The sequence below is a fragment of the Malania oleifera genome, chromosome 10, assembly GCF_029873635.1.
Source record: "Malania oleifera isolate guangnan ecotype guangnan chromosome 10, ASM2987363v1, whole genome shotgun sequence".
In the NCBI taxonomy this organism is placed as follows: Eukaryota; Viridiplantae; Streptophyta; class Magnoliopsida; order Santalales; family Ximeniaceae; genus Malania; species Malania oleifera.
In genome coordinates this window covers 94,758,671-94,783,752 of record NC_080426.1, presented here as the reverse complement: position 1 = coordinate 94,783,752, position 25,082 = coordinate 94,758,671, and the positions used below count along the sequence as shown (strand labels likewise).

General features: G+C 37.8%; 1 protein-coding gene across 4 annotated transcripts in view; it reads left to right on the top strand.

Moving 5' to 3' along the window:
- The window catches only part of LOC131166252 (pumilio homolog 5-like), a 72,313-nt gene extending 48,059 nt beyond the window's left edge, over positions 1–24,254 (top strand). For 2 of the 4 annotated variants that reach the window (XM_058124614.1, XM_058124615.1), the window contains exons 8-10: positions 15,877–16,071; positions 19,863–20,034; positions 23,897–24,254. In XM_058124614.1, the coding sequence (XP_057980597.1) occupies positions 15,877–16,071; positions 19,863–20,034; positions 23,897–23,916 (387 nt within the window). In that variant the 3' untranslated portion in view covers positions 23,917–24,254. The remainder of the gene's footprint in view (positions 1–15,876; positions 16,072–19,862; positions 20,035–23,896) is intronic. The other 2 variants (XM_058124613.1, XM_058124611.1) reach the window with 1 other exon arrangement.
- Positions 24,255–25,082: the final 828 nt, after the last annotated feature.

The window sequence follows — 25,082 nt, the reverse complement described above, 5'->3', positions numbered from 1 at the left end:
TAAATTTATGAAAAATTGAGTGATGTAATCAGCAATCATACCTTGATCGGAAGACAAGGCACCATCAACCACAAGGCTCTCAATACCATTATTTCTTCTATTATAATTAGCCATTCTATGGAAAAATTTGGTATTTGCATCCCCCTCCTTCAAATGTAACACTCTAGACTTCTGCCTCCAACTAATCTCTTCTAAAAGAGTGAGCTTTTCAATATTGGTGCGGAGAGTAGCTTGTTCTAACTTTTCCTCAGCTGTTAAAGGATGAGTTTCCTCTTTAACATCCAAGTCATTCAATTTGTTCCAAAGTTGCTGTATCTTAACGGGGACATTCCAAAATTCCTCCTCGTTCCACTTTTTTAAATCCAACTTCAATGCCGCCAATTTCTTAGCTGGAATGAAACTAGGATTTCCTTGGAACAAATAGGATGCCCACCACTCCTTCACTTTATCAACAAAGTTCTCCACCCTCAACCACATATTTTCAAAGTGAAAAGGAGTTCTACCTCTCGATGACTCCCCCCCTCCAACAGAATTGGGTGGTGATCAAAAAGTATTTTGGACAGCCTTCTCTATGAAAATTGAGTGAAGTGATCTGCCAAGAATGGAGAGAAAAGAAACCGATCTATTCTAGAAGCGGAGGAAGAATTGGACCAGGTGTAAAGGCCTCCTTTCATAGATATATCCATCAGCCCATGAAAAGAGATAAAATCTGAAAATTCATGCATATACCGAGTATAACTTACAGCCCCTAGCCTTTCTGATGGGAAGCGAATAATATTAAAATCACCTCCTAGGCACCATGGCTAATCCCACCAATTAATCAGCCCTGCCAGCTCCTCCCACATTTTCCTAAGCCTCCTGTTCAAATTTGGCCCATAAACACCTGTGAAAGCCCACTCAAATTGATCACCAACGTTTTTAAATTTGCATGAAATAGAAAAATACCTCACTGTTTCCTCCACCTTTTTCCACTACCCTTCGATCCCACATCAGAACAATACCTTCAGAAGCACCTTATGAACCCAAATACAACCAGTCTACATAAGGACAACTCCATATACTTCGGACAATTCCTCTAGTAATCTATTGAAGCTTCGTCTCCTGCAAGCATACAATATTAGGTCTCCATGTATGCAACAAATTACTAATCTGAAGCCTCTTCTCAACCTCATTCAATCCTCTGACATTCCAAGAAAGTATTTTTAAGATTCAGTTAGAAATAGAGAGAGCCCGCTCCCTATTAATTGCACGCCTAGATGAAGTAGAACCATAATTAATTGAACTGAATAAACCTTTAAGTTCTCTTAAACCTTTCGCACCAGTTCTCTTCAAGTCACGTGCATTTTTTTCCAAAGTTGCCCTACGGTGTAATTCAACCTCAACCGTCAGCAAAATGGTTACTTGATTTTCCAAACCTTGTAAGGACATGCCCAGAAAATTTTCAAACCAACCCTTTAAATCTTCTTTGGAACCACTCAGAATAATGTACTTTCCTCACTGGACTCTCCACATCCACAACTTCCTGTCCTTCCATAGTCAAGGTTAAAGAATAGGCTAGTAGTTCCACTACTAAAGGTGACAGACCCTTCTCGTTAGGTAGCTCAGCAACCTTTGTATCATTGCCCGAAGCCCAATCCTCAAAAATATTTATAGACTTCAATGGAACCAAGGACACTTGCTTTTGCTCTTCCAAACCCTCTGTGACTTCATCAGGTGGCAAAGAAATTTGAATTGGAACCGCAAATCTTCTTCCATCTCGCAGCTCAAGCACCTACTGCTCAGAATTTCCCCACTTCTTGAAATATTACTGGAATGTTCTTGAAGAATCAACTGAATGTCTCGTTGCAAGTTTTCCTCACCATCGGCTGTGTTTGCTGACTCACAGGTGTCGAGGCACTCTTTATCGGCCTCATCATAGCCTAAGTACTCCGTATCGATCTCGTCGGAGCCTAAGAGTTCATTATCAGGCTCATCGGTGCCAATACTGTCAGTCCCGATGTCATCGGAAGATTTCATCGACTAAGCTAGCATTGACTCGCTTCAGTGATCAACTTCAGATCGCTTTGAATCGAAAACCACAACATCGCCCCTTCTTGCTGAACTCCCTAGGGCTGAAGATGACGATTCTAGAGTCTGGGTCTTATTATTTTGAAGGGCTCGTGTTTGTTTGGGTTGCCAAACTTAGATGGGCTTGGGCTTGGGTATGGGCTTTGGCTTGAAGGGAGCTTTGGGCTTAAAACTTTTATTGTTTTCCTTGATCTTCTCTGTATAGCCCATTTCCTGAGCTTGAGTAACTTTGAACCATGTTACCTCCCATTCTCCATCCGGCCCACTATGTAATCTGAGGCTTATGTTCAGAGATACATTTGTGTTATACTAATGTTCTCAGTAAGTTCCACCGAAACATTAGCCTTTGATTTTGCTTGTTCCTTCCCAGTACTCAAATCACATATATCGTGGCTGTAATTTCTCAATTTTGAATTTTGAGAATATGGCATTAATTGCTTCCCATTCTTGCCACCACCATCATCTCTTCGACCCCCCTCCACCGCTACCAACAGAAAAGTTTTGGATGTCTCTTTGCTGGCTAAGGACTGTTTGCTGGCTAACGTCTCAGGAGCAATGGCTTTCCGAAGATGAAATCCAAACCCTCTCCACCCACTCCCCAGTTTTCCTTCTGGCACCACTAGAAATCCTTTCTGTCGGCCATGAATAGGTTCCGAGATCATTAAGAAACAATCATGTGCATTGGATCCCAACTGCAAAATAAATACTTTCTTACCATCTCTGAATGTTCTTGCAAAATTACCAGGAATTACATTGGACATTAGCTCCTCCACAATATCTAGCAAACGTTTTGCACTCTCTTTGCCCATGCAAACTGATCGGAGAGAGCTTAAAAATGCGTAACATGAAATAAGAACCACCCTTCTCAACTGAGAATTCAAAAGAACTGGATTCTACGAAAAAGAAAATAGAAACCCCCATTCTTGAGCATATATCAACCACTAAGTTAATCTTCAAACTTTCACAAAAAACTGCAGGAACCTTTGGGATTATCGTCCTCCGTGAACATCCTTTTTCTCCTTTCATTTAGGGAGGCTCCAACTAAGTAAGGCACCTTTTATAGGACAAATTGGTGAGGCTAATGGACCAAAGCGGACAATACTTTATGGGAGTTGGGCCTAAGACTATTACACCTGGAGATGCTTGTTTTAAACCTTATAGTGCTTTAGTAAGTGTAAAAATAGTTTGCGTTCATGATCTTTAAATCTGTGAGGTTGTTCTGCTTGAATTTCTTTCCAAATGCATCCATTTAAGGGGTGTTGATGGCATTCCATTGAAAAATTTTGAAATATTTGCAGTAGGAGAAAGCTAATAACATGCAAATGGCCCCAAATCTAGCTATGAGGGCAAATGTTTCGTTAAAGTTTGTTCCTTTTTCTTGATAGTACCCTCATGCTCTAGTTTAAATTTATTCCTTTTTTATTTGCGGAAGAATTAAGCACCATTATTAATAAGGGGGAAAAATAGGCAAAACAATACACATGGAAAATACTAAGAAGATCAGCCACTGAAAACTACGGAGTAGAAAGAAAATAAAACCCTTTAACCAGAACCCTTTAACATCAGAATTAACTTGACTTATTATCCTTGCTTTGTCAATTTGTTCTCCTGCAATGATAAGCTGGTTTCTTTCTTTCCAGCTATAGTAAATTGATGTAGTCCACTCCAACCTGCAAAGATCATCAAATATGAGTCTCCTAAGGAGTTAATCCAGGAAGGTTATCATCCCAGCAATGAGATGCCCAGAGAATTTAAATTCAGCAACAGCAGCCATGTGTATTCGACCAAAGCATTCACATATGATCTCTTGAATCAATACCACTGGAACAAGCTCGACAGTTACTGATATCACTCCATTTTGCAATTCTGTCAAGGGCATTGAGTTTGTTTAAAACTGCCATCCAAGAAATAAAAGAAAATCTGGGAACATGAATCTTAAACGAAATAGATTTAGCCCAGCGAACTTTATCTTCTTTAAATGTGATAGCTTCCCAAGCAGAAGCAAATGAGAATTTTCTATTAGAAGTAGGGATCCACAACACTACATTTTCTCTGCTGGTATTAGGGGTGAAGTGAATATTTTGTTTCAGATTAGCAATTTTATCAGAAATTCTTTTTGGCCATTTCCATGAATTTTCAGAAACAAGAGAACTCACCGTATCATTCTTTGAAAGACCAAGTTCAATTGTCAAATGTGCACCATAGTGATAGATGAGTGGGCTGAAAGCATGCCAATTATCATAGAACAAGAAAGTAGATATTCCATCACCGATTTTATAGCTGATAAAGGGAAAAGTTCGGGACCTAACTTTTAAAATCTGTTTCCAAGACCACGAGCTTCCTGCTGTTGCCTTGATTCCCCAAAAACTTCTACCTTTCAATTTGTATGTGTGAATCCATATCACCCAAAGGATTTATAATAGCAAATATGCTAGATCAGTTTCATGATAGAAGTAGTTTTCCAATCTGTTAAAAGATTTAATACCAAGTCCAGCTTCACCCAAAGGCAAACAAACTTTAGACCACTTAACCTTAGAACCACCAGAATTCCAATCATTTGCTAATATTCCTTGTTAAAGCTTGATATATATTGTTGGCCCACGACCTAACAACTTAAGCTTTTAGGTGAAGTGGTAATCTAACATGGTATCGGAGCTGGTTATCATGAGGTCTTGGTTTCTAGTCTTGTTGCCCATGTTTATTGGTGTTAAAAAAATTATTGTATTCCCTCTAATGGGTGTTACTTTATCGTGTGTTTATTTCTCCACGTGATATCATGTTGCACGTGCCCATGCAAGGGGGGGGGGGGGGGGTTTGTTAAAGCTTGATATACATTGTTGACCCACAACCTAACAACTTAAGCTTTTAGGTGAAGTGGTAATCTAACATTCCTTCTAAGAGAGGCATTTGTTTGGCAGGTGGCCCTTAATAGATTTTACTCCAACAATTTGCTGCAGAGTAGGAGGCTTTCTAAAGCTCTCTCACTAGATATGCATCTCATGTGTGGAAATAGTTTATAGTATATGTCTCACTTGTTTATTCATTGTTCTTTTTCTTGGGACTTATCGAAGACTTTTTAGGGTGCTTGGAGAATATGGGTTTGTCCAAAATAAGTGGAATATTTGTTCACTTTCTTTCTCTAGTGTTAAAGGTTATTTTAGTCTTTTAGTATTACTATAAGCGTGTTAGTGTTATGTTAATAAGTGAGAGTTAGTGAGCGTATTATGGTCTTTAGAATGTATTTGATATGTATTATAATAGAAGGAGAGAACTATTGTTGTGTTAGGTCATTCATTTAATAAGAAATCTCAATCTGGTATCAGAGCAAGATCCAACTTAAACCTTATCACCAAACCTAACTCAGTTGTCACTGGAAAACACCCTCTCGTTGTTGCCCTTCTCAAAACCACTACAACCTTTCAACATTTCACGAAACCAACCAGATAGCCAACAATAGAACCCTTTGAACTATAACCTTGCAAAATCCTATCACTGGAAATTTCCCCACGCACCCCCATACACTGGCCAACTTTCAGTAGTCCTGACCCCACACTCCAGCGCATGAGTATTTTGGTTTCATTTTTACTGGATTTCTTCCTCCAGCTTGTTCTGATTTCTTCCATAGACCATATTATAAAGCTGTTGGGAATGTGTTTTGTTCTAAGATCCAATATGTGGTAATCCATTAGTTGTTCTTCGGTGTTAGTAAAGTTCATTTGTGAGTCTCTTGGAGCAGTGGCAGTGCTCATAAGTTGATTTTGTGAGCCTGTGGCAGTGTTATATCAGTTTGTTGGTTACTTGCCCTTGGTCTTTTTGGTGGTTCACCATGTTCATTGTTGTCCTAGTTAGTTTGATTGTACCTTTTGTTTGACAGTAGTTTGGTTTGTGAATGTTGGGATGGAGTTATGAATTCAAAAACATGTTTCCTTCATCACTGCTACAGATGACAATTGAAAAGTTGGATGGAAACAATTATGTTCAATGGTCTAACATTGTTAGAGTTTATTTAGCAATATTAGGAAAATTTGACCACTTGTTCCACTTTGGTCCTTCTAATGAGAAGAGAAAAGAAGTGTGGATTTAGGAAGATTCTTTGATTGTTTCCCTCTTGTAGAACTCAATGGAACCCCAGATAGCCGGATGTGCATGCATCTAGAAGAGAAAAGAAGTGTGGATTTAGGAAGATTCTTTGATTGTTTTCCTCTTGTAGAACTCGATGGAACCCTAGATAGCCCGGATGTGCATGTATCTAAACACATGCTAGGAGATTTGGGATTATGCCAAGCTTTTGTGCTTTGGTGACATTACACGTATGTATGATTTATCCAAGGAGTACTTTCATTTATAATAGAGATATAGGAGCGTTACGGAGAACTTTGGAGAGATGGAATGTATTAATGAGGAGCTTAACATCGTGCAACCTATAACTGCCGATGTTCGTGAGATACAGAAGCAGAGGGAGCATATGATTGTTCTTCGGGTTCTAGCGGGTTTGAAACATGATTTTGAGGTAGTCCTGCCCTAGGTACTTTGTAGTGCATAGTCATCATCATTTGCTGATGTTCTCGCATCCTTCGTGTTTCCTTCAAAATGAATTCTATTGCCTTTGCATCTAGCTCTAAGAGGACAACCTTTGCCATGCATGGAGATCGAGGGGGTTCGAGTGGTCGCGGTGGAAGAGATGGACAGCGTAGAGGCACTTGCAAGTGCGCTCATTGTGGACGAGGTGACCATACTATTCAGCAGTGTTGGGATCTCCATGGTAAACCTTCGCGTGTTGTTAGTGCTGCCACCATTGACTAAGTTGCCACTGATCATATCACAGGTATACCTAATTTCTTCTCTACTCTCCAGTATCATGAAAACTTACTTTGTGTTATTCTTGTTAATGGATCCACCACTGCGGTAAAATTTCCTACTATGCTCTTTTTCCGAATTCACCTCTATTCTCTTCACCTCCCTGTATATTCGGTTCTGTCCTTTGTTCATCAGCTAACTTCCGAGGTGGATAAGTTGGATCCTCGTGTTATAAAATTTGATTTTCTGGGCTATTGTTGCACTCAAAAGGGATGTCCTTGTTATGGTGCTACTTTGCATTGCTTCTTTGTTTCTGCTGATGTTACATTCTTTGAGTCTACACCATGCTACACTCTGTCCCTGAGTTCTTCTGATCTCAACGAGTCTCTTCCTTTACCTAATCTTCTAGATTCTTGTTTGTTGTCCTTACTGAATCATCATTTGGGTCTCCATGTAGTTTGAGTCCTCATTCCTCATTGTCTCAATTGTCCTAATTTGTAGGTGTATTCTGTGAGAAAGCCGTGAACCTACTGAAGTTAGTTAATTCAGTTATTTAGTTGAAAAGTCAGCAGACAACTCAGCTTACAGTCAGCAGAACATTCAGCAATAAAATTATTCAGAACAGCACGTTGCAGCCAGTGTGATTCTTATTCAAAGTTCTGTTCAGTTTTTCAAAGTGGAACACAGCTGTCATCCATTAATAGCACATGAGTGAGTTATTTAGTCTAGGAACTTGTCAGATTCTTTGCCTTGTTTCTAGGTTTATTTAATGAGTTGTTAAAGTCCCTAGAATATTAAATTTTACCATCTATTCCCCATGTACTATGCCCTATAAATAGTGGCCCTATCCCAGTCATTTTAAGTAGTGAGCAAAAAGTGCTGCAGCACTGTAGTTTTTTATATATGTAATTTCTTCATCAAGTTAGTAAATTAAAGAGGCATTTTTCAGTATTTTTTCTTCTCTGTTGTTTTTTTTCTATTCTTTTCTGTTCCAGCAAAATTTGGTATTAGAGCTATGTCATCTAGCACCTCTTCCTCTGCTGGAGCTATGTTCAATTTTTCTCAAAACCAAGTACCCATCTTCGAAGGAGAAAATTATGGGTACGGGGCTGATCAAATGAAAATTTTCTTCATTGCACGAGACTTATGGGAGATTATTGAAGAAGGGTATGATGATTCAACTTCAGCAAATGATGATTCATCCTCTACAAACACAAGCACAAGCACAACAATCTCATCTCAGAGATATGCCTAGAACAAAGAAAAAATAAAAAATAATGCTCTTGCTTTGAGTTATCTTCGTCAAGGGATCAGCAAGACCATCTATCCCCCCGCATCGTTGGCATTCAAAAGGTTAAAGACGTGTGGGAAACACTGCGGAAGGAATTTCAAGGAAACAATAAAGTAGTCTCGATCTGACTACAATCTCTTTGGAAGAACTTTGATTGCTTGGCAATGAAAGATTCTGAAAGCATCAAAGATTTTTTCAAATTAGAGCTTATGGTGATCGGATAGAAGAAAAAAATATCGTTGAAAAAATTCTCAAAAGTTTACCACCAAAATTTGATCATGCAGCTGCAGCAATTGAAGAATCAAAAGACCTCTCAATTATGACCATGTTTGACCTTTGTGGTTCTTTAGAATCGCATGAAGCAAAGAATTAAAAGATCTTTAGGTCAGCCCTTGGAGCAGGCTTTTCAATCAAAGCTCAATTTGAACCGGAAAAATCAAGAGAGGAAGGGAAATTTTCAGTAACAAGACCAGTCTCAAAGAGGCCAAAATAATTAGTCCCGTGGTCGTGGAAGAGGCTGTGGTAGAGGCAGGAATTTTCAGCCTCATAGGTCCAGCAATCAAGGACAAAATTGCATCATATGCAAGAAGTCAAATCACACCTCAGCTGAATGCTATTTAAGGTGTAAAAGGTGCCGCATTCCAAACCATTTAGACTGGGTTGTTGGCACATGAAGAATGAAAGTTCAGAAGCAAATTTCAGCAAGGAAAATAATGAAGAGCATGTGTTTCTCACTTGTCTCAATGCTGAAAGCAACTACAACAAGGTTTGGTACCTTGACAGTGGCTGCAGCAGTCATGACAGGTAACCATGAGTTATTTGTTAAAATTGATGAAAATGCTTCAAATTCCGTCATTCTTGGTGATGGGAAATTTGTAAAAGTTGAAGGAAAGGTTTAATAACAGTGCAGTCCAGATCAGGTGAGCAAAAATTCATCCATGATGTTCTTTATGTCCCAAGTCTTGCTCACAATCTCTTAAGTGTGGTTCAGTTAATTCAAAAAGGATATCAAGTCCATTTCGAAGGAAATGAATGCAAAATCATAGAAAAGAAGAAGAATTCACTCGAAACAAGGTTTTTCCACTCTCACTCCATCAACTACACAAGTCCAGTGGCTTTGAAGAGTGAAATTTCAGATGAATCTCAACTATGGCATCTCAGATATGGGCATTAAATCATAAGGGATTGCAGCTTGTCAAGCAAAAAGGTATGGTTCGTGGTCTTCCTCAAATAAATCAAGTTGAAGGAGTTTGTGAAGGCTGTATTTGTGGGAAGATGCACCACCTTCCTTTCCCCGAAACTTCTTGGAGGGCCAAAGTTCCTTTGGAGCTTGTTCATGCGGATATATTTGTTCCCACAAGAACACCATCTCTTGAAAACAAAGCGTATTTCATCCTTTTTGATGATGATTTTACTAGAATGATATGGTTGTATTATATTCAACAAAAATCAGATGCCTTCTTAATATTTCAAGAGTTCAAAACCTTCGTTGAAAGGCAAAGTGGGCTGAAAATGAAGACCTTAAGAACTGATCTTGGAGGTGAATTCATATATCACCTGTTCATGAATTATTGCAAGAAGGAAGGCATTCAAAGGCAACTAACAGTGAGTAGAAGCCCTCAGCAGAACGGAGTTGCTGAAAGAAAGAACCGGACCATTGTTGAAATGGCTTGGAGCATGTTAAAAGGTAAATGACTTCCTAATTCTCTTTGGGTTGAAGCCGTACATACCACTGTTTATATCTTAAACAGGTCACCAACAAAATCAGTGAAGAATAGAACTCCCTATGAGGCTTTGAGTGGGAGAAAACCAAATGTTAGCCATCTGAAAGTGTTTGGTTGTCTAGCCTACTCACTCAACAAAGCTCCTAATAAGGACAAGTTTGATCAGAAGGGAGAAAAGCTTATGTTTATTGGGTACAATGATGAATCAAAGGGCTACTGGCTGCTGAATCTTGTTAATCACAAGCTGATAGTGGCAAGAGATGTCATCTTTGACGAAAGGGGAGTATGGCAGTGGACTTCCAATGGCCAGAACTCAACAAATATTCCAGATTTTGTACCAGCTGAAGCAACAAGACCTAAATCAGCTACTGAATCTCAGAATCCAGCAATTTTAGAAGCTGAAATTGCACCCGGGGACCTTAGTTCAAAATCTGAAAATTCAGAAAATGAAGGAACTTCATCCTCTTCTCTTGTCCTAAGAAGATCTAAAAGAGTTAGAAGACCTCCGGAGAGGTATGGTGATTTTAGAAGCTATTTTTCTGATGAAAATTCAGAATTTACTCTTTCCTCTTGTGAGCCACAGAATTTTGAAGATGCAATGAAGGGTAAAAAATGGAAAAAAAGGCCATGGAAGAAGAGCTGAATGTGATTGAAAAGAACAACACATGGAAGCTTGTGGATCCTTTTGAAGGCAGAGACATTATTGGTCTCAAGTGGGTTTACAAAACCAAGTACAACGAGGATGGTTCCATTCAAAAGTACAAGGCCAAATTGGTTGCCTAAGGTTATTCTCAACAACCTGGAGTTGATTTCAAAGAGACCTTTGCACCGGTTGTAGGAATTGAGACAATTCGGCTTGTACTTGCAATAGCTGCCAAATTGGAGTTAAATGTGTATCAAATGGATGTTAAATCTGCGTTTCTCAACGGAGAACTGAATGAGGAAGTTTATGTTGAGTAGCCACGTGGATATGAAGTGAAGGGCAAAGAAGAAAAGGTGTACAAACTGAACAAGGCTTTGTATGACCTCAAACAAGCTCCACGAGCTTGGAACAGTGAGATTGATTGTTATTTTGAGAATTCAGGATTTCGGAAAAGCTCTCATGAACCAACTCTTTATTTTTTTAAAAAGAAACTGATTTCATCATTGTTTGCTTATACATTGATGATTTAGATTTACTTTGGAAGCAATCTTCATTTACTCGCTGATTTCAGGCACTCAATGATGAAAAATTTTGAGATGACAGACTTAGGGATCTTGAAGTACTTCCTCGGGATGCAAGTTAAGCAAGGAAAAAGGGAAATTTACATTTCCCAAGAAAAGTATGCAGCTGATATCTTGAAGAAATTTCATATGAAGGATTGTAAGGTTGTAAGTACTCCTATGGCTCTAAATTAAAAATTAAATTCTGATGATGGAGCTAAGAAATTCAACAAAAATCAGTATAGGAGTTTAGTTGGATCCCTTATTTACTTGACTCATACCAGGCGTGATATTACACAAGCTGTTAGTATGTTGTCTAGGTTCATGCACAGCCCAATTGTACTTCATTATGCAGCAGCAAAAAGGGTATTAAGATACCTTAAAGACACGCTAAAACTTGGACTGAAGTACAACAAAGATTCTGAGTTTGTTTTGACCGGTTTCACTGACAGTGATTGGGCCGGATCAGTTGATTATCGAAAAAGCACATCGGCATATGTTTTCTGCCTTGGAAATGGCACCATTTCATGGTGTTCAAGAAAGCAAAACACTGTTGCCTTGTCATCTGCAGAAGCAGAACATATTTCAGCAACAGAGGCTGCTTGTGAAGGAGTTTGGCTGAGGAAATTACTGTGATTTAGGGCTGAAGCAAGAGGGTCCTACAACCATTTATTGTGATAATATGTCAACAATAACTCTAACTAAGAACCCAGTTTTTCATGCCATGACAATGCATGTTGAGGTCAGACGTCACTTTATTCGTGACCTTGTGCAGAAGGAAGAAATTCAGCTTGAATTCATCAGCACTAATGAACAACCAGCAGACATGCTCACACAACCTATTACTATTGAGAAGTTTTTGAAGTTCAGAGACATGTTAGGACTCACAACTTTAGAGGGGAATTTGTGAGAAAGCCGTGAACCTACTGAAGTTAGTTAATTCAGTTATTTAGTTGAAAAGTCAGCAGACAACTTAGCTTACAGTCAGCAGAACATTCAGCAATAAAATTATTCAGTCAACAAGTTGCAGCCAATGTGATTCTTATTCAAAGTTCTGTTCAGTTTTTCAAAGTGTAATACAGCTGTCATCCATTAATAGCATAGGAGTGAGTTATTTAGTCTAGGAACTTGTCATATTCTTTGCCTTGTTTCTAGGTTTATTTAATGAGTTGTTAAGTCCCTAGAATATTAAATTTTCCCATCTATTTCCATGTACTCTGCCCTATAAATAGTGGCCTTATCCCAGTCATTTTAAGTAGTGAGCAAAAAGTGTTGCAGCACTATAGTTTTTTATATATGTAATTTCTTCATCAAGGCAGTAAATTAAAGAGGCATTTTTGAGTATTTTTTCTTCTCTGGTTTTTTTTTTTTCTATTCTTCTGTTCCAACATATTCACAATGGCAGCTCCACGGAAGAGAGTCCTCTCTAGCTTCTACTACCAAGCCTTTGGTTTCCTCGTTTGATGATCATATTTCCAATGATGTTTATTCTCCCATTGCTATCCGGAAATGTTAAAGCTCATGTACACAACATCCCATCTCTAAATTTGTTTGCTATGGCTTCTTATCACCCTCCTTTTTTTTTTTTTTTTTGTTACTACTCTTATCATCTATTGCCCTTTCTAAATCTGTTTCAAAAGCCATAGCCCACTCTGAGCGGAGAAATCCAATCGTTGAAGAGATGGATGCTTTGCAGGACAATAATACTTGGGAATTGGTATCTCTTCCTCCAGAAAAATTCGTCGTTTGTTGTAGCTAGGTATATATTGTGAAAGTCAACCTTGATGGTTCTATGGCTCGTCTAAAGGCACGTCTTGTTCCTAAGGGGTATACTCAGGTGTGTGGTTTGGATTATTTTGACACTTTTACCCAATTGCCAAACTTAGATCAATACATCTATTCATCTCCTTGGCCACCACTTGTCATTTGCCTTTGCATCAGTTAGATGTGACGAGTGTCTTCTTGCATGAGGAGGTCTATATGGAGCAACCACCTAGGTTTGTTGCTTAGGCGAGTGAGGCTTAGTGTGTTGGCTCAAGAAGGCATTATATGGTTTAAAATACTCTTCTAGAGCGTTTTATCGTCATACTTCATCGGGTGGGATCCTTATTGTTGGTGTGGATGATATTGTAATTACATACAATGATGATCAAGGTATTTAGAGCCTAAAACATTTTCTACAGTCAAAGTTTCAAACCGAAGATTTGGTACAATTGAAATACTTCTTGGGTATAGAAGTATCTAGGTCTCGTATGGGAACTATTTTGTCATAGAGGAAGTATGTGCTTGATCTTTTGGATGAGACTAGGCTGTTGGGATCCAAACTGGTTGATACACCAATGGATCCTAATAGAAAATTAGTGGTAGATATGGGTTATTTGTTGCCTAATCCTAAATGATACTAGCGAATTGTTGGAAAGTTGAATTATCTCACAGTCACTTGGTTAGACATATCTTTCGCAACAAGTGTTGTGAGTCAATTTTTGGATTCTTCAAGGACAAATCATTGGGATGCAATAATTTGCATCTTGAGTTATCTCAAAGGTGCACCTAGGAGAGGTCTCTTATATTGTGATCAAGGTCACACTTATATTCAGGGATATGCCATGGTTATTAAAATAGCGATCCAAATTGTAGAATCATACGATTCTACGATCCATATTCACCCACGATCCAAGTCTCAACAAAAATTGGAATCAAGTAAAATCGTAAAAGAATCAATAGAATAGTAGAATAGAATCGTAGAATCGTACCAACCCTACTTTAGTACCTGCATTGGTTTTTTTTTTTTTTCTCTCCCCCCTTTTGGTTTTTTAATAATTAGGCCTAATACATTTTTTATTGGACCAAAGGCCCCAAAAGATGTACTTTTGTCCTAAAGTCAAAAAACTGGGACAAAATATCTCCCAGCCTCCCATCAATGAACAGATTCAGCGGAATCTGCACCTGACTTCCCTGGAATTCGACACCTCAGTCCTCTACTCTTCTTTGAAGTTCAGCAGCCCAGCACCTGAATTTCTATCCTGTTTGACAACCAGAAAGCCCTCCATCTGGTGACTGGTGCTTGATCAGCAGCAGCTAGAAGTCTTGATGTTCGATCAGCAGTTTTTAGGTGTTCAACAACCAGAGTTTTTGGTGTTTGACAAGAACTTAGCCTCAGTCCTCAGTCCTCTTCTTTCTTTGGTGTTCAACAAGAACACCTCAGTCCTCTTAAACACAGAGTTCTTGTTGTTCGATTAGCAGCAGCAGCAGCCAAGAAAGGAACCAAGCCAGCATGCCCAGCAGAGCTGCTGAGGTATACTTCAAAACAGATCTGCTTTTTGAAAAGCTTCAAGAAAGACTCAACAATCAGTTCTGTTTTTCTCCTCCTCCTCCTCTTGCTCTTCTTCTTTTCTTCTTTTTATTTTCTGAACTTTTTATTGTAATTTTAACTTCTTATCAAGTTACTAACCATGTTTTTGGTCTTAAGACTAGTCATAAAGTTCCACATATATAATTTTTTAAATTTATTTTACATTGAAAGTAAAATCTTATGATTCTCAATCTGATTCTATATTCGATTGCAGACCCCTTCAATGATCCCAGTTAGGATACCGATTCTAACAACCTTGGGATGTACTGATGCAGATTTGGAAGGATCACCTTCAGACACAAGGTCCACAACCGGGCACTATATATTTGTTGTGGTTATTTGGTTTCCTGGAAGCGTAAGAAACAAACTGTAGTGTCCATGTCAAGTGCTGAGTCAGAGTATAGGCACTACAAGTGACCTCTTATGGCTGAAAAACATGTTGGAAGAATTAAGCTTTCCACATTCTCAGCCTATGGAGTTTATGTGTGACATTCAAGCTGCTCTTCATATTGCCTCCAACCTGGTCTTCCATGAACAAACAAAAAACATTGAAGTTGATTGCCATTTTGTTCGGGAGAAGCTTTTAGAAGCTCATTACCACCACTTATGTGAAGTCCAATATGCAGCTCGCTGATTTGTTTACCAAAGCTTAAAGGGTGCTTGTGTTAAATTTATTTGTAACAAGCTAAGAGCATAAGATATCTATTCTCCAACTTGAGGGGGAGTGTTAATGGTTCTTTTGGTATTACTTTTAATGCGTTATGTTAATAAGTGAGAGTTAGTAACGGTATTATGATCATTATAATGTATTTTATATGTATTACAAATATAGGGAGAAACCTATCGTTGTGTTAGTTTATTCATTTGTTGGTTTCCAGAAAGGCTTGGATGTTAAAAGGTTGTGGAGGTGTACTTTTTGTGCTGTGTGGTGGTAAATCTGGCTGGAAAAAATGCTAGAAATTTTTTCTCCGGAGAAATTATCTCTGGGATTTCTTTGGGGTAGGATTGGTACTTGGCTCTTCTTTGGGCTTATGGTTTAGGCTCTTTTAAGCGTTGCTGTTCTCAAGATGTCATCAGAGACCGGAGTGCTTTATTAAGATGATGTAGTTTTATTTTCTTTTTTCTTTTGAGTGACGACTTCTTGTTCTCCTTTCCTGTAACATTTCTTCTTCTTTTTCTTTTTAATATAGTTTCCTTTTCTATAAATAAATAAATGATGATGATAAAAGGAAAAACCTGTTGGTGCTTATATGAAGATTGATGTCTTGTTTAAAACATGCTCATCTCCCATCTGATGAACAATTATTCTTACCAATTAGCTTCTGGGCTGTTATATTTTTCAAATGCATACTTGGAATTTCTTCTTTTTTCCTTAAAAAAAAAAAAGAAGCAATTTTTAGGTTCAACTGTTGATCTAATGAAATACTTGATACTGCTTGCAGCATGTATTGGAGAGGGGTAAACATCACGAAAGAAGCCAAATTATTAGCAAGTTGTCTGGGCATATTGTACAGTTGAGCCAGCATAAATTTGCATCAAATGTTATTGAGAAATGCTTGGAGCATGCTGATACAGCTGAGAGGGAACTCTTGATTGGGGAGATTTTTGGCGATGATGATGGAAATGATAATTTATTGGTAAGTTATATCAAAAGCTTTGTACTTGTTTTCATTTCTCTGTAGAGAACAGGCATCCTCCCCTTCTCCCACCCAACCCCCAAAACAATCCCCGACACAAAATTGTTTCTGGTTGTGGGTTTTTTCTTTTACTTTTTTATGTATTTATTTATTTTTTGGGGAGGTGGGGAGGAGGAGGAAATGGGGATAGTTGGTTTCTATGATTTCTTTAAAATAATGATTTGAGAGCAACAAATTTTTATGCGTTTGGAATCTTCCAGATTCATTTGCGTGAATTCTTGTTTTACTATAACATATATGGGGGATATTTGGATTAAAATTGGTGGAATATATGCCTGATGGTCTAGTGTAGTGTTTCAAATGATCCTAAATTATGAAATTAACTTGACTTTAAATGTAATTCTTATTAATGAAGTTGACTCAATAAAGAGCTGAACCTTATGCACACGTATATTTCTACTACACAAAAAATGGAAGAGTTCAAAGTGCAACAAGGTGGAATTGGCAGTAAGGTGACTGAACAGAAATTTTCAGCGGCATTCTTCCTTCAGAAATTCTTTTCTGATCTCTGTAGTGTGTTAGTGGGCTCTGAATTAAATAAGATCATGGTGGTGGCAAATAGGGCTCTGTTTGGTTTAGAAGACTCCATAGCAGATATGGAACACAATGGGCAAAGGATGATAGTTGGAGGATCCAAACAATTTGATGGCTCTGCCTTTATGTTAACAGTACCAGCCAAAGCTGTCTTGGTACAAGCCATCAGAACCACCCCCAACACACTTAAATCATTACACACCAGTGTTTGGAATGAATGAAATGGTAACAGTGCAAAATCAGGCAGCAACATTCTAGCAAAGAGCAGCACTTCAAAACTTCAAAGATCTAAGAGTTCAAGAGGCAGCTATGACCATAGAACTGAAGTTACAATATTCTAGCAGGAATCACTTGACCAGACAGAAGGCAGACCATAACAAAGCACCATAAACACTTAATAAACTGCTTTTCAGCTGCTACAGGCATTATGGTCGGCAGCAACTAGAAGCAAGTGCAGGCAAGAACAGGAAATAGTCATCAAAAATCAATAAAATACAACCAGCAAGTGATGCATGATTGCAAGCGATCAATTATGAGCACATGCAGTCACACATTATCATCATGACAACCAGCTGGTGGAACATCAAGACAATAACAGCTGTATACCAGGAACAGTATGAAACTACAGCATCCAACCAAGGATGCTGCACAGCCTAACCAAGAGGAAGAGTGTCCCTAAATGCTCTCAAACCCAACAAACAAGCAGATTGGAGAACCAATTAGAAATGGCGAGGAAAAACACACCAAAACAAAACAAACCAAAAACAGTGTCCCCAAAATCATCTCAGATAAATCAGGTTTAGAGTATATCACAGCATGGTGTAAAGTTAGAGATGGAGAAGAGAAGAAGAAGTCAAGCAGCAGTTTCTTTGAACATACATACAGCTCCAGGTCTTCCCTCTTATATGTTAACAATCAGAAGATATGAAAGAGAAAATACTGCCCCAATCAGACCCCATAACTATTAAAAATAGGATATTCTCTTCTAACAATATTACTTCTAGGCATGGTGGATTTCCTCCTCATTGTAAGGGCTTACAAGCCACAAAGCAGTAGAGTTAATCTTGCTGAAAATGGTGCCCTCAACCTGTGGTATCCAAGCAGAAGTTTCGGAGTAAAGATTCTTATGGAATTTGCAGATGCCCTCTTTCATGTCCCCATTCCTGTCCAAGGTCACCCCATTAATTCCTACTCTGTTCTAAGTGTTGCTGTGGGTGAGATTTGACATCAAAATTACAACTAAAATTGAATACGAGTTTCCTTTGCTGCATCTTCCTCTTTGGAACTGACATCTTGGTCATGTTTCTTTTTTAAGTGCCTGCTTTTAATTCTGAGTCTATCTATTGGATTTGCATAATGTTACCAAGTGTTGTGATGTTTGCCATCATATTAAGCGAACAAGTAACTATTAATAAATCTTCTTGTAGTTTTGATTTAATTAAGTGTGGTGTTTGGGAGTGCTTTATCAACCTTCATCACACTATCTTTGTTTCATAAATCCCTCACTTCTCATTGTTCGACTCAAACTTTGTGCCATGATGAAATGGCATTGTTAATGAATATTTTAAAAGTGAAGGCATAATACAAGGCATTTTGACCTAATGAGGATAAGGGTAAACCTCAAGGTGGCGACACATAAGCTTTTTGAATTTTATTTTTTATATAAATATATATTCATATATTGAAAAAAGTGTTAAAGCTTGATACACATTGTTGAACCCAGGAGATCCTAGGTTCTAGTCTTGTTGACCACGTTTATCGTGTGCTGTTTAAAAAATTGCTATATTCCCAGTGATGGGCATTATTTATCATGTGTTATCTCCTATGTGCTATCGGGCTGTGTGTGCAGAGTGAGTGTTAAACCTTGATATACATTGTTGGCCCACATCCTAATAGCTTAAGCTTTTAGGTAAAATGGTTATCTAACATGGGATCGGAGCTGGTTACCAGGTCCTGGGTTCTAGTCTTGTTGCCCACGTTTATGGAGTGGTGTTCAAAAATAGGGCAGACCACAACAAAGCACCATGGACACTTAATGGACAGCCTGTCAGCAGCTACAGGCATTATGATTGGCAGCAACTAGAAGCAAGTGCAGGGAAGAACAGGAAATGGAGTCATTAAACATCAATAAAATCCAACCAGCAAGTGATATATGATTGCAAGCAATCACACAGGGTCACACAGGGTAATCATGCCACAACCAGCCGGTGGAACACCAAGACAATAACAGCTGTATACCAGGAAGAGTATGCGACTACAGCATCCAACCAAGGATGCTGCACAGCCTAACCGAGAGGAGTGTCCCTGAATGTGGTGTTTAAAAATCATTGTATTCCCTGTAATGGGTGTTATTTATCATGTTATCTCTCCACGTGCTATCGGGCTGCTTCAAGCCAGGTAGTGTTAATGCTTGATATACATTGTTTACCTACGACCTAACGGCTTAAGCTTTTAAGTGAAGTGGTAATCTAACATGGTATCATAGCTGGTTACCAGGAGATCCAATGTTCTAGTCTCGTTGTCCGCATTTATCGTGTGCTGTTTAAAAAATTATTGTATTCCCAGTAATGGATGTTATTTATCGTGTATTATCTCTCAACGTGCAGAGTGTTAAAGCTTGATATACATTGTTGTCCCCCAGTTAATAGCCTAAGCTTTTATTTAGTGGTAACCTAACAAAAGGAAAAATGAAAATTAGGACAATCACAAATAAAATTTGGAAGAAAAAATTCAGAGATGATTTTTAAACCAGTCATTTGTCAATAGAAGTAAATTCATTTGGGTAAACCATCCTAAGAGGATCACATTCGAGCATCTGCAATCCAATCATTTCCGTATCTGCTAAGTTTCGGCCGTTTGACATTCTTACCAAATCTTTGGATTGAGATCACTCTAGGTCACTTTTATGTAAGCTGGGTGTTATTGACCTTCATGCTTCAACCTGAGGAAAAAAAGCTGGGGGTATTGGGCTTATTTCACAAGACGTATTTGTATATTGCCTTAACATACTTTTCCAGGTTTGTTTAATGGTCATGAAATTTTAAAAAATGAGCTTTTCAAAGAAATTTATGGTGATTTTTTATTTGTATTTCTAACACTCGATCAAAAAGTTTGAAAATGTTCTATTTTGCATGAATTCTTGGGCTTTTCCCCTCCTAATGTATTAAGTGTCATTGTTTCTGGCTTCTATGTTCCAGACAATGATGAAGGACCAGTTCGCAAATTATGTAGTCCAGAAGATTCTTGAAATATGTGCTGATCATCAACGGGAAATATTGTTGAGTCGCATAAGAGTTCATCTCCATGCTTTGAAGAAGTACACTTATGGAAAACACATCGTTGCCAGATTTGAACAGATGTTTGGGGAAGGTACATTTACTCATATTCTTGCACATCTTCTTGAAACTATTGACTTCATGGTTCATTTACTCCTGTCCTTCCCTGCTCTGTTGTGTATTTTTTCTTTTCTGCCTTTTTGTTTTTTGTTATCTGACTTGCAGTTGATTCACATTGATACCTCACTATTCTCATATTTCCCCTCTGCAGAAACGCTAGATACATTTGTACTGCTTTCTTTGTGATAAAAACTGTGAAAGATAAATTTTACACATTCCACTGACTTCTGATATTTCATATTTGTGTCACTTATCTTTGGGTAATCTGCAACAATTTAGGAACTATTTTCCTTGTATCATTAAACTAGCTTTTTTGGTGGTTGTTTTATATAGTGACTATTCTTAGCGTGAAAAGATTTGCCTTTGCATGTCTTGTAGAAATTTCATCAATGGTTCCCAATCCCCATAAAGTTGATAGATGGAGAATTATCACACATCAGAAGATGATTCAAGGCTGGGGGCCCTTGTGTCTGTCACAATCTTACCACATGATTCAATAATTCCATCCTCTTAAAAGTTCATGTTGAATTGAATTCCCAATTTTAACATTGAATTTTGATGCTTGCTCCTTGAACTCTTATACAACTGGAGCATATTGTCCCATTCCATTTGCTTGCCCTTCAAGGATGGCATCATGTGGTCTACCATGCACACAATCAATGGAGCTTTCAATTCCACACAGATCATCCATCCCAACAAAAAATTCAGGGTCACCTGCAATTTCCTCATCTCTAAAATCATGTTTTAGTCCATAACAACGACAATTTTTTTTTCATCCTTGATAGGCTTTTTTCTTTTCTTTTTTCTTTTCCAGAATTCAGATTCACTTGCAATCTCCTCTTTTTGCCCGTGTGTAGTCCATAAAAACTTCTGTCTCATCCTTGATAGGCTGTTTTGAGATTGGAAGCTCATGTTGTCCAAACTAAGGACTCTTTATTCTCTTGAGATGGAAGATGATCTCATAGTAACAGTGAGATAAAATCTGATATTAACTGTTAAGCAACCGCTTCGCCTAAAAGCTTAAGCTGTTAGGTTGTGGGCCAACAATGTGTATCAAGCCTTAACATTCCACTGTACATGCATCCCGATTGCATATAAAAAGATAAACAAATGAAAACTAACACCCATTACAGGGAGTAAGATAATTTTTAACGAACAATAAACATGGGCGCCAAGACTAGAACCTAGGACCTCTTGGCAAGTGGCAACCATAGCTACGATGCCATGTTAAGCAAACACTTGCCTAAAAGCTTAAGATGTTATGCTGTGGGCCAACAATGTGCATCAACCCTTAGCATTAACAAACTTTTCATTCTAAAACAAAATGAAGGTTTGAGATTTTACCTTCTTGTCTACAGTAGTGTTGTATTCTGTCCCACTACTCTCCCACATAGCCCACAAGCATATAAGATGAAAACTTGTCCTTTTTTCCACTGCATCAAAATAAAGATCAAGATAAAACAGCCAATCTTTTCCCATTAAAAATTGAAATAAGGGCATGGAAGCCCATATATTGTTTCCCAAACACATATCTTGTCAAGAATTAAAAATGCCGGGCCCAATTCAATTTTCTTAAATTTCTAAGCTGTATTTCCAGCACTGAATTTTCTTCCAACTGGCTGCTTTTCAAGTTTCTTCATATTTTAAGCAATATTTCAAGTTTTGAATTTACTTCCCAATATATATATATATCACAGACTATCAGTTAAATTTCTTCAGATTATTCTCAAAATCTCACGAAGAAAACAATTTTATTGCAGTAAATCTCAAAAGATGACAGCTGCATCTCAATATGAATTTTGGTAAACTTAGTTCATCCTCTAAAAAACATTGAAATTTGCATTGACATCCTAATTTTTCAAACTAACCTCCCAATTTCTCAAGTCTTCATAAAACAACCAAAAAAAGCATGTCTGAATCTGATGTTAGCAAGAAATTGCAGCTATGTGTCTAATTCTAGATGCTGCATTGGCAATTGACTCTCCAAGATAATGATGGTAGACTGACTATCCAACCTTTTATCTTCCAAATATCATGTCTGGAATCAAAATGTCTTGCTACAGATCAAAATCAAGAACAAAAATGAAAATCTTGTGGCTGGAACCCCTTTCCTGCAACTCTGGAAGATGCTGGAAAATCTGGTTTCCTCTGTGCGTCGCCAGTGTGTGGGGCATGAGTCGTTCCGTGATGTTTTTCCAGATGGGGGTGAGTAAATTGGTGGTGTGTGGTCAAGAAAACTCCCGGAAAAGCAGGATTTTTAAGGGTGAATGCTGGAAAATGTTCCGTGGGCACATGGCAACTTTATGGTGATGACCTTTTGGGGAGGTTTGTTTTAAATGCTGATAGAGGTGCAATGATATGACGCATGGAAGTTAGTAGTCGAATTTGAGGGGCACAACTGTAACTTTTGGAAGAAGTTGCAAATGATGGAGAGTCTATAGTCCATGGCGGTCGTTGTTTGCTCTCTCATACTAACTTGTAGGACAGTAATAAACAAAATCAAAGAGAATATTGAGTGAGAGGAAGGGAGAAGAGTAGGAGGAGAAAAGGGATAAGAAGAGAAAACAGCAGGACAGGAGAGAAGTTAAGAGACGGAACAGAGAATAGAAAGTTCAGAAACAGAACAGGAGAGAGAGAGAAAGAAAGAAAGAAGAAAGGAGGAACAAGAAGAAAAGAGAGAAAAAAAAGAAGGGAAGAGAGAGAGAAAGACCAATTCTGAATTCAAAATGTAATTGTTTCAATACAACACAAGCAAAGTTCTTGTACACCCCCCACTACAACAACAACTAATTACAAAATAACTGCTAAATATTTAAAAAATACAAAGTAGACATAAATTGATGGGCTTCTAAAATATCTAGATTTACTAATTTAAAAACAAAACCCCTAATTTCTAACTCAAACAAGGGTAAGGGGAGGGTTGTCACAGTGTACGCAGCCTTACCCCTACTTTTATGCAGAGGCTAAAATTATATGATTGCCTAAAATTATCTGCAAGTGATCCTCCATCACTTGGCTTGTAGTATAAGTAGATGAATTTGAAATTTAAAGAGCTTGCTTTCTGTTAGTTGTGTCCACCACAAGGGGGAAAGGTGAAGTAGTAGTAAATTGAAATTGTTCATACAAGATTTGAGAAGACCCTGTTCAGGATGGAGTGCCTCTTCTCTGCAGCTATCCATTGCGAGACACCATGAAGTTAAACACACTACCTGGGGTGAAAAAAAGTAAAATTCTCATGCTCTTCCCGCTGTTCTGTATATGCTTATCAGCAATCCACCTCTTTTAAGTGCAGGATAACTCCAATATGTTGTGGGTTTTACCAACCAATAATATCAGATAGTGCCCCTTACATGATGAACTAAAATTTATTGGTATCTTTGAATCTGTTATATTAACATGTATTTCATTTGGGAAAAAAATTTAATGGAAGCTCCATGGACTTGGCTATTGAGAAGTTCATGTGCAACTAAAAAATTAAATGAAATATTATTTTACTGTGTATATTCTTTATGTCTGAATTTTTTATGTTGCTGAGAATATGTAGTTAGATGTTAAAATCTCTGTCACTTGTTTGTCTGGCATGTATTCTTTAAATTAATGATGGCTGTACCCTAAATTTTTAAATGATGGCTGTCTCTCAATCATATATTGCATCTGAAGCCAAATGGAACACAAATGGCGATACAACAATAAAAGTCTGAATTTAGGTTTTACATGCAATTGTGCAATTATGCATACACATATTTACAGTGCAAGGATCTTTTTCTGGTGATCTGTCCTTGACAGTTTTATCAGAAATTTTTTTTTAATTTTTTTTAATTTTTTATCTTATCCAGAAATTCAAGCAACTGATTAATGATAAACTGGGAGGGAAGTATTGTGCAGACTCTTGCTTGTGCTGCTGTGGCTCAAAATTGAGAGGAATAGCGTAAGGCAAGCACTCCTGAGCCCTCGTTTTTATGGAGGCTGCCAAGGAACTCAAATAGGTGCAATGCATGTGCTGTGGTGGGGAGCTTCTACCATTAACTGGGTTTAGATTGGTATTTCATGTGTATTATATATATATATATATATTGCGGTACCTATTTATTTATGTATAGGATCAATGGACTAGATCCCAACAAATTCAAGGGAAATACAATAAGAAAGATGTTTTTTATGCTGTAATAATGGTTATTGTATTTGTTTTTCCAATATGTGGCTTTCAGCAACATATAAGAACAGATTCAATATTTGCATATAGGACTGTTACTGCTGGAAGCTCAAAGAGTGACAGTTTCTCTCCTTACTGCAGCAGGTGAATTTGCCGAGTGAGAAAATTTACCTGCATGCGATCACCCATCCAGTTGCATGTGACAGTGACCTTTGTTAGTCATTTGTTGATTGTGAATCTGTTGTGCAAAATCAATCCCACAACGCAAGAGTAATACATTTATGTGCCCTTGACCTACACAGAGGTGTCCAAGTTTTTTTGCTGACATTCCTGGTGTTTAACTAAATTAAGAGCATGAGGAATTAGTGACAGCAGCCCTAGAAGATTGAAATATTACAGTGCATGCAACATGTGATATGAATTAATCTGATATGTTCCTGAAATTAATAAACATGGACATGAATTAATCTGATTCCAGTATTGTGAGGTGAGGAAAATAATGAGTTTTGGAGAACACATCTTACATTTTTTATTTTTATTCATATCTTATTAAAAAAAAATAAAAAAAATGAGCGTTATTCATGGTGTGCCTGTGTTTCATGTGATGGCTTGAAATGTTGGGACTCTTCTTTTTGTTTGGGGGTGGAGAAAAAAGCACGTATTTGTAGTTGTTTGCTTTGCTATATACTTGTCTTCGGATTTACCTTTTCACGGGCCCAATCCTCATTTTGCACGCTTACTCTACTATTGCTAATTCAATTGCATTTATAGTTTGTATTGTGAAGAGTAAACTCTCTGGTAGGGTCGGTTCTGCCTCGTTTGGAACATCTTAAAAAATAAATACTCATTAAAATATTTTTTCAAAGTAT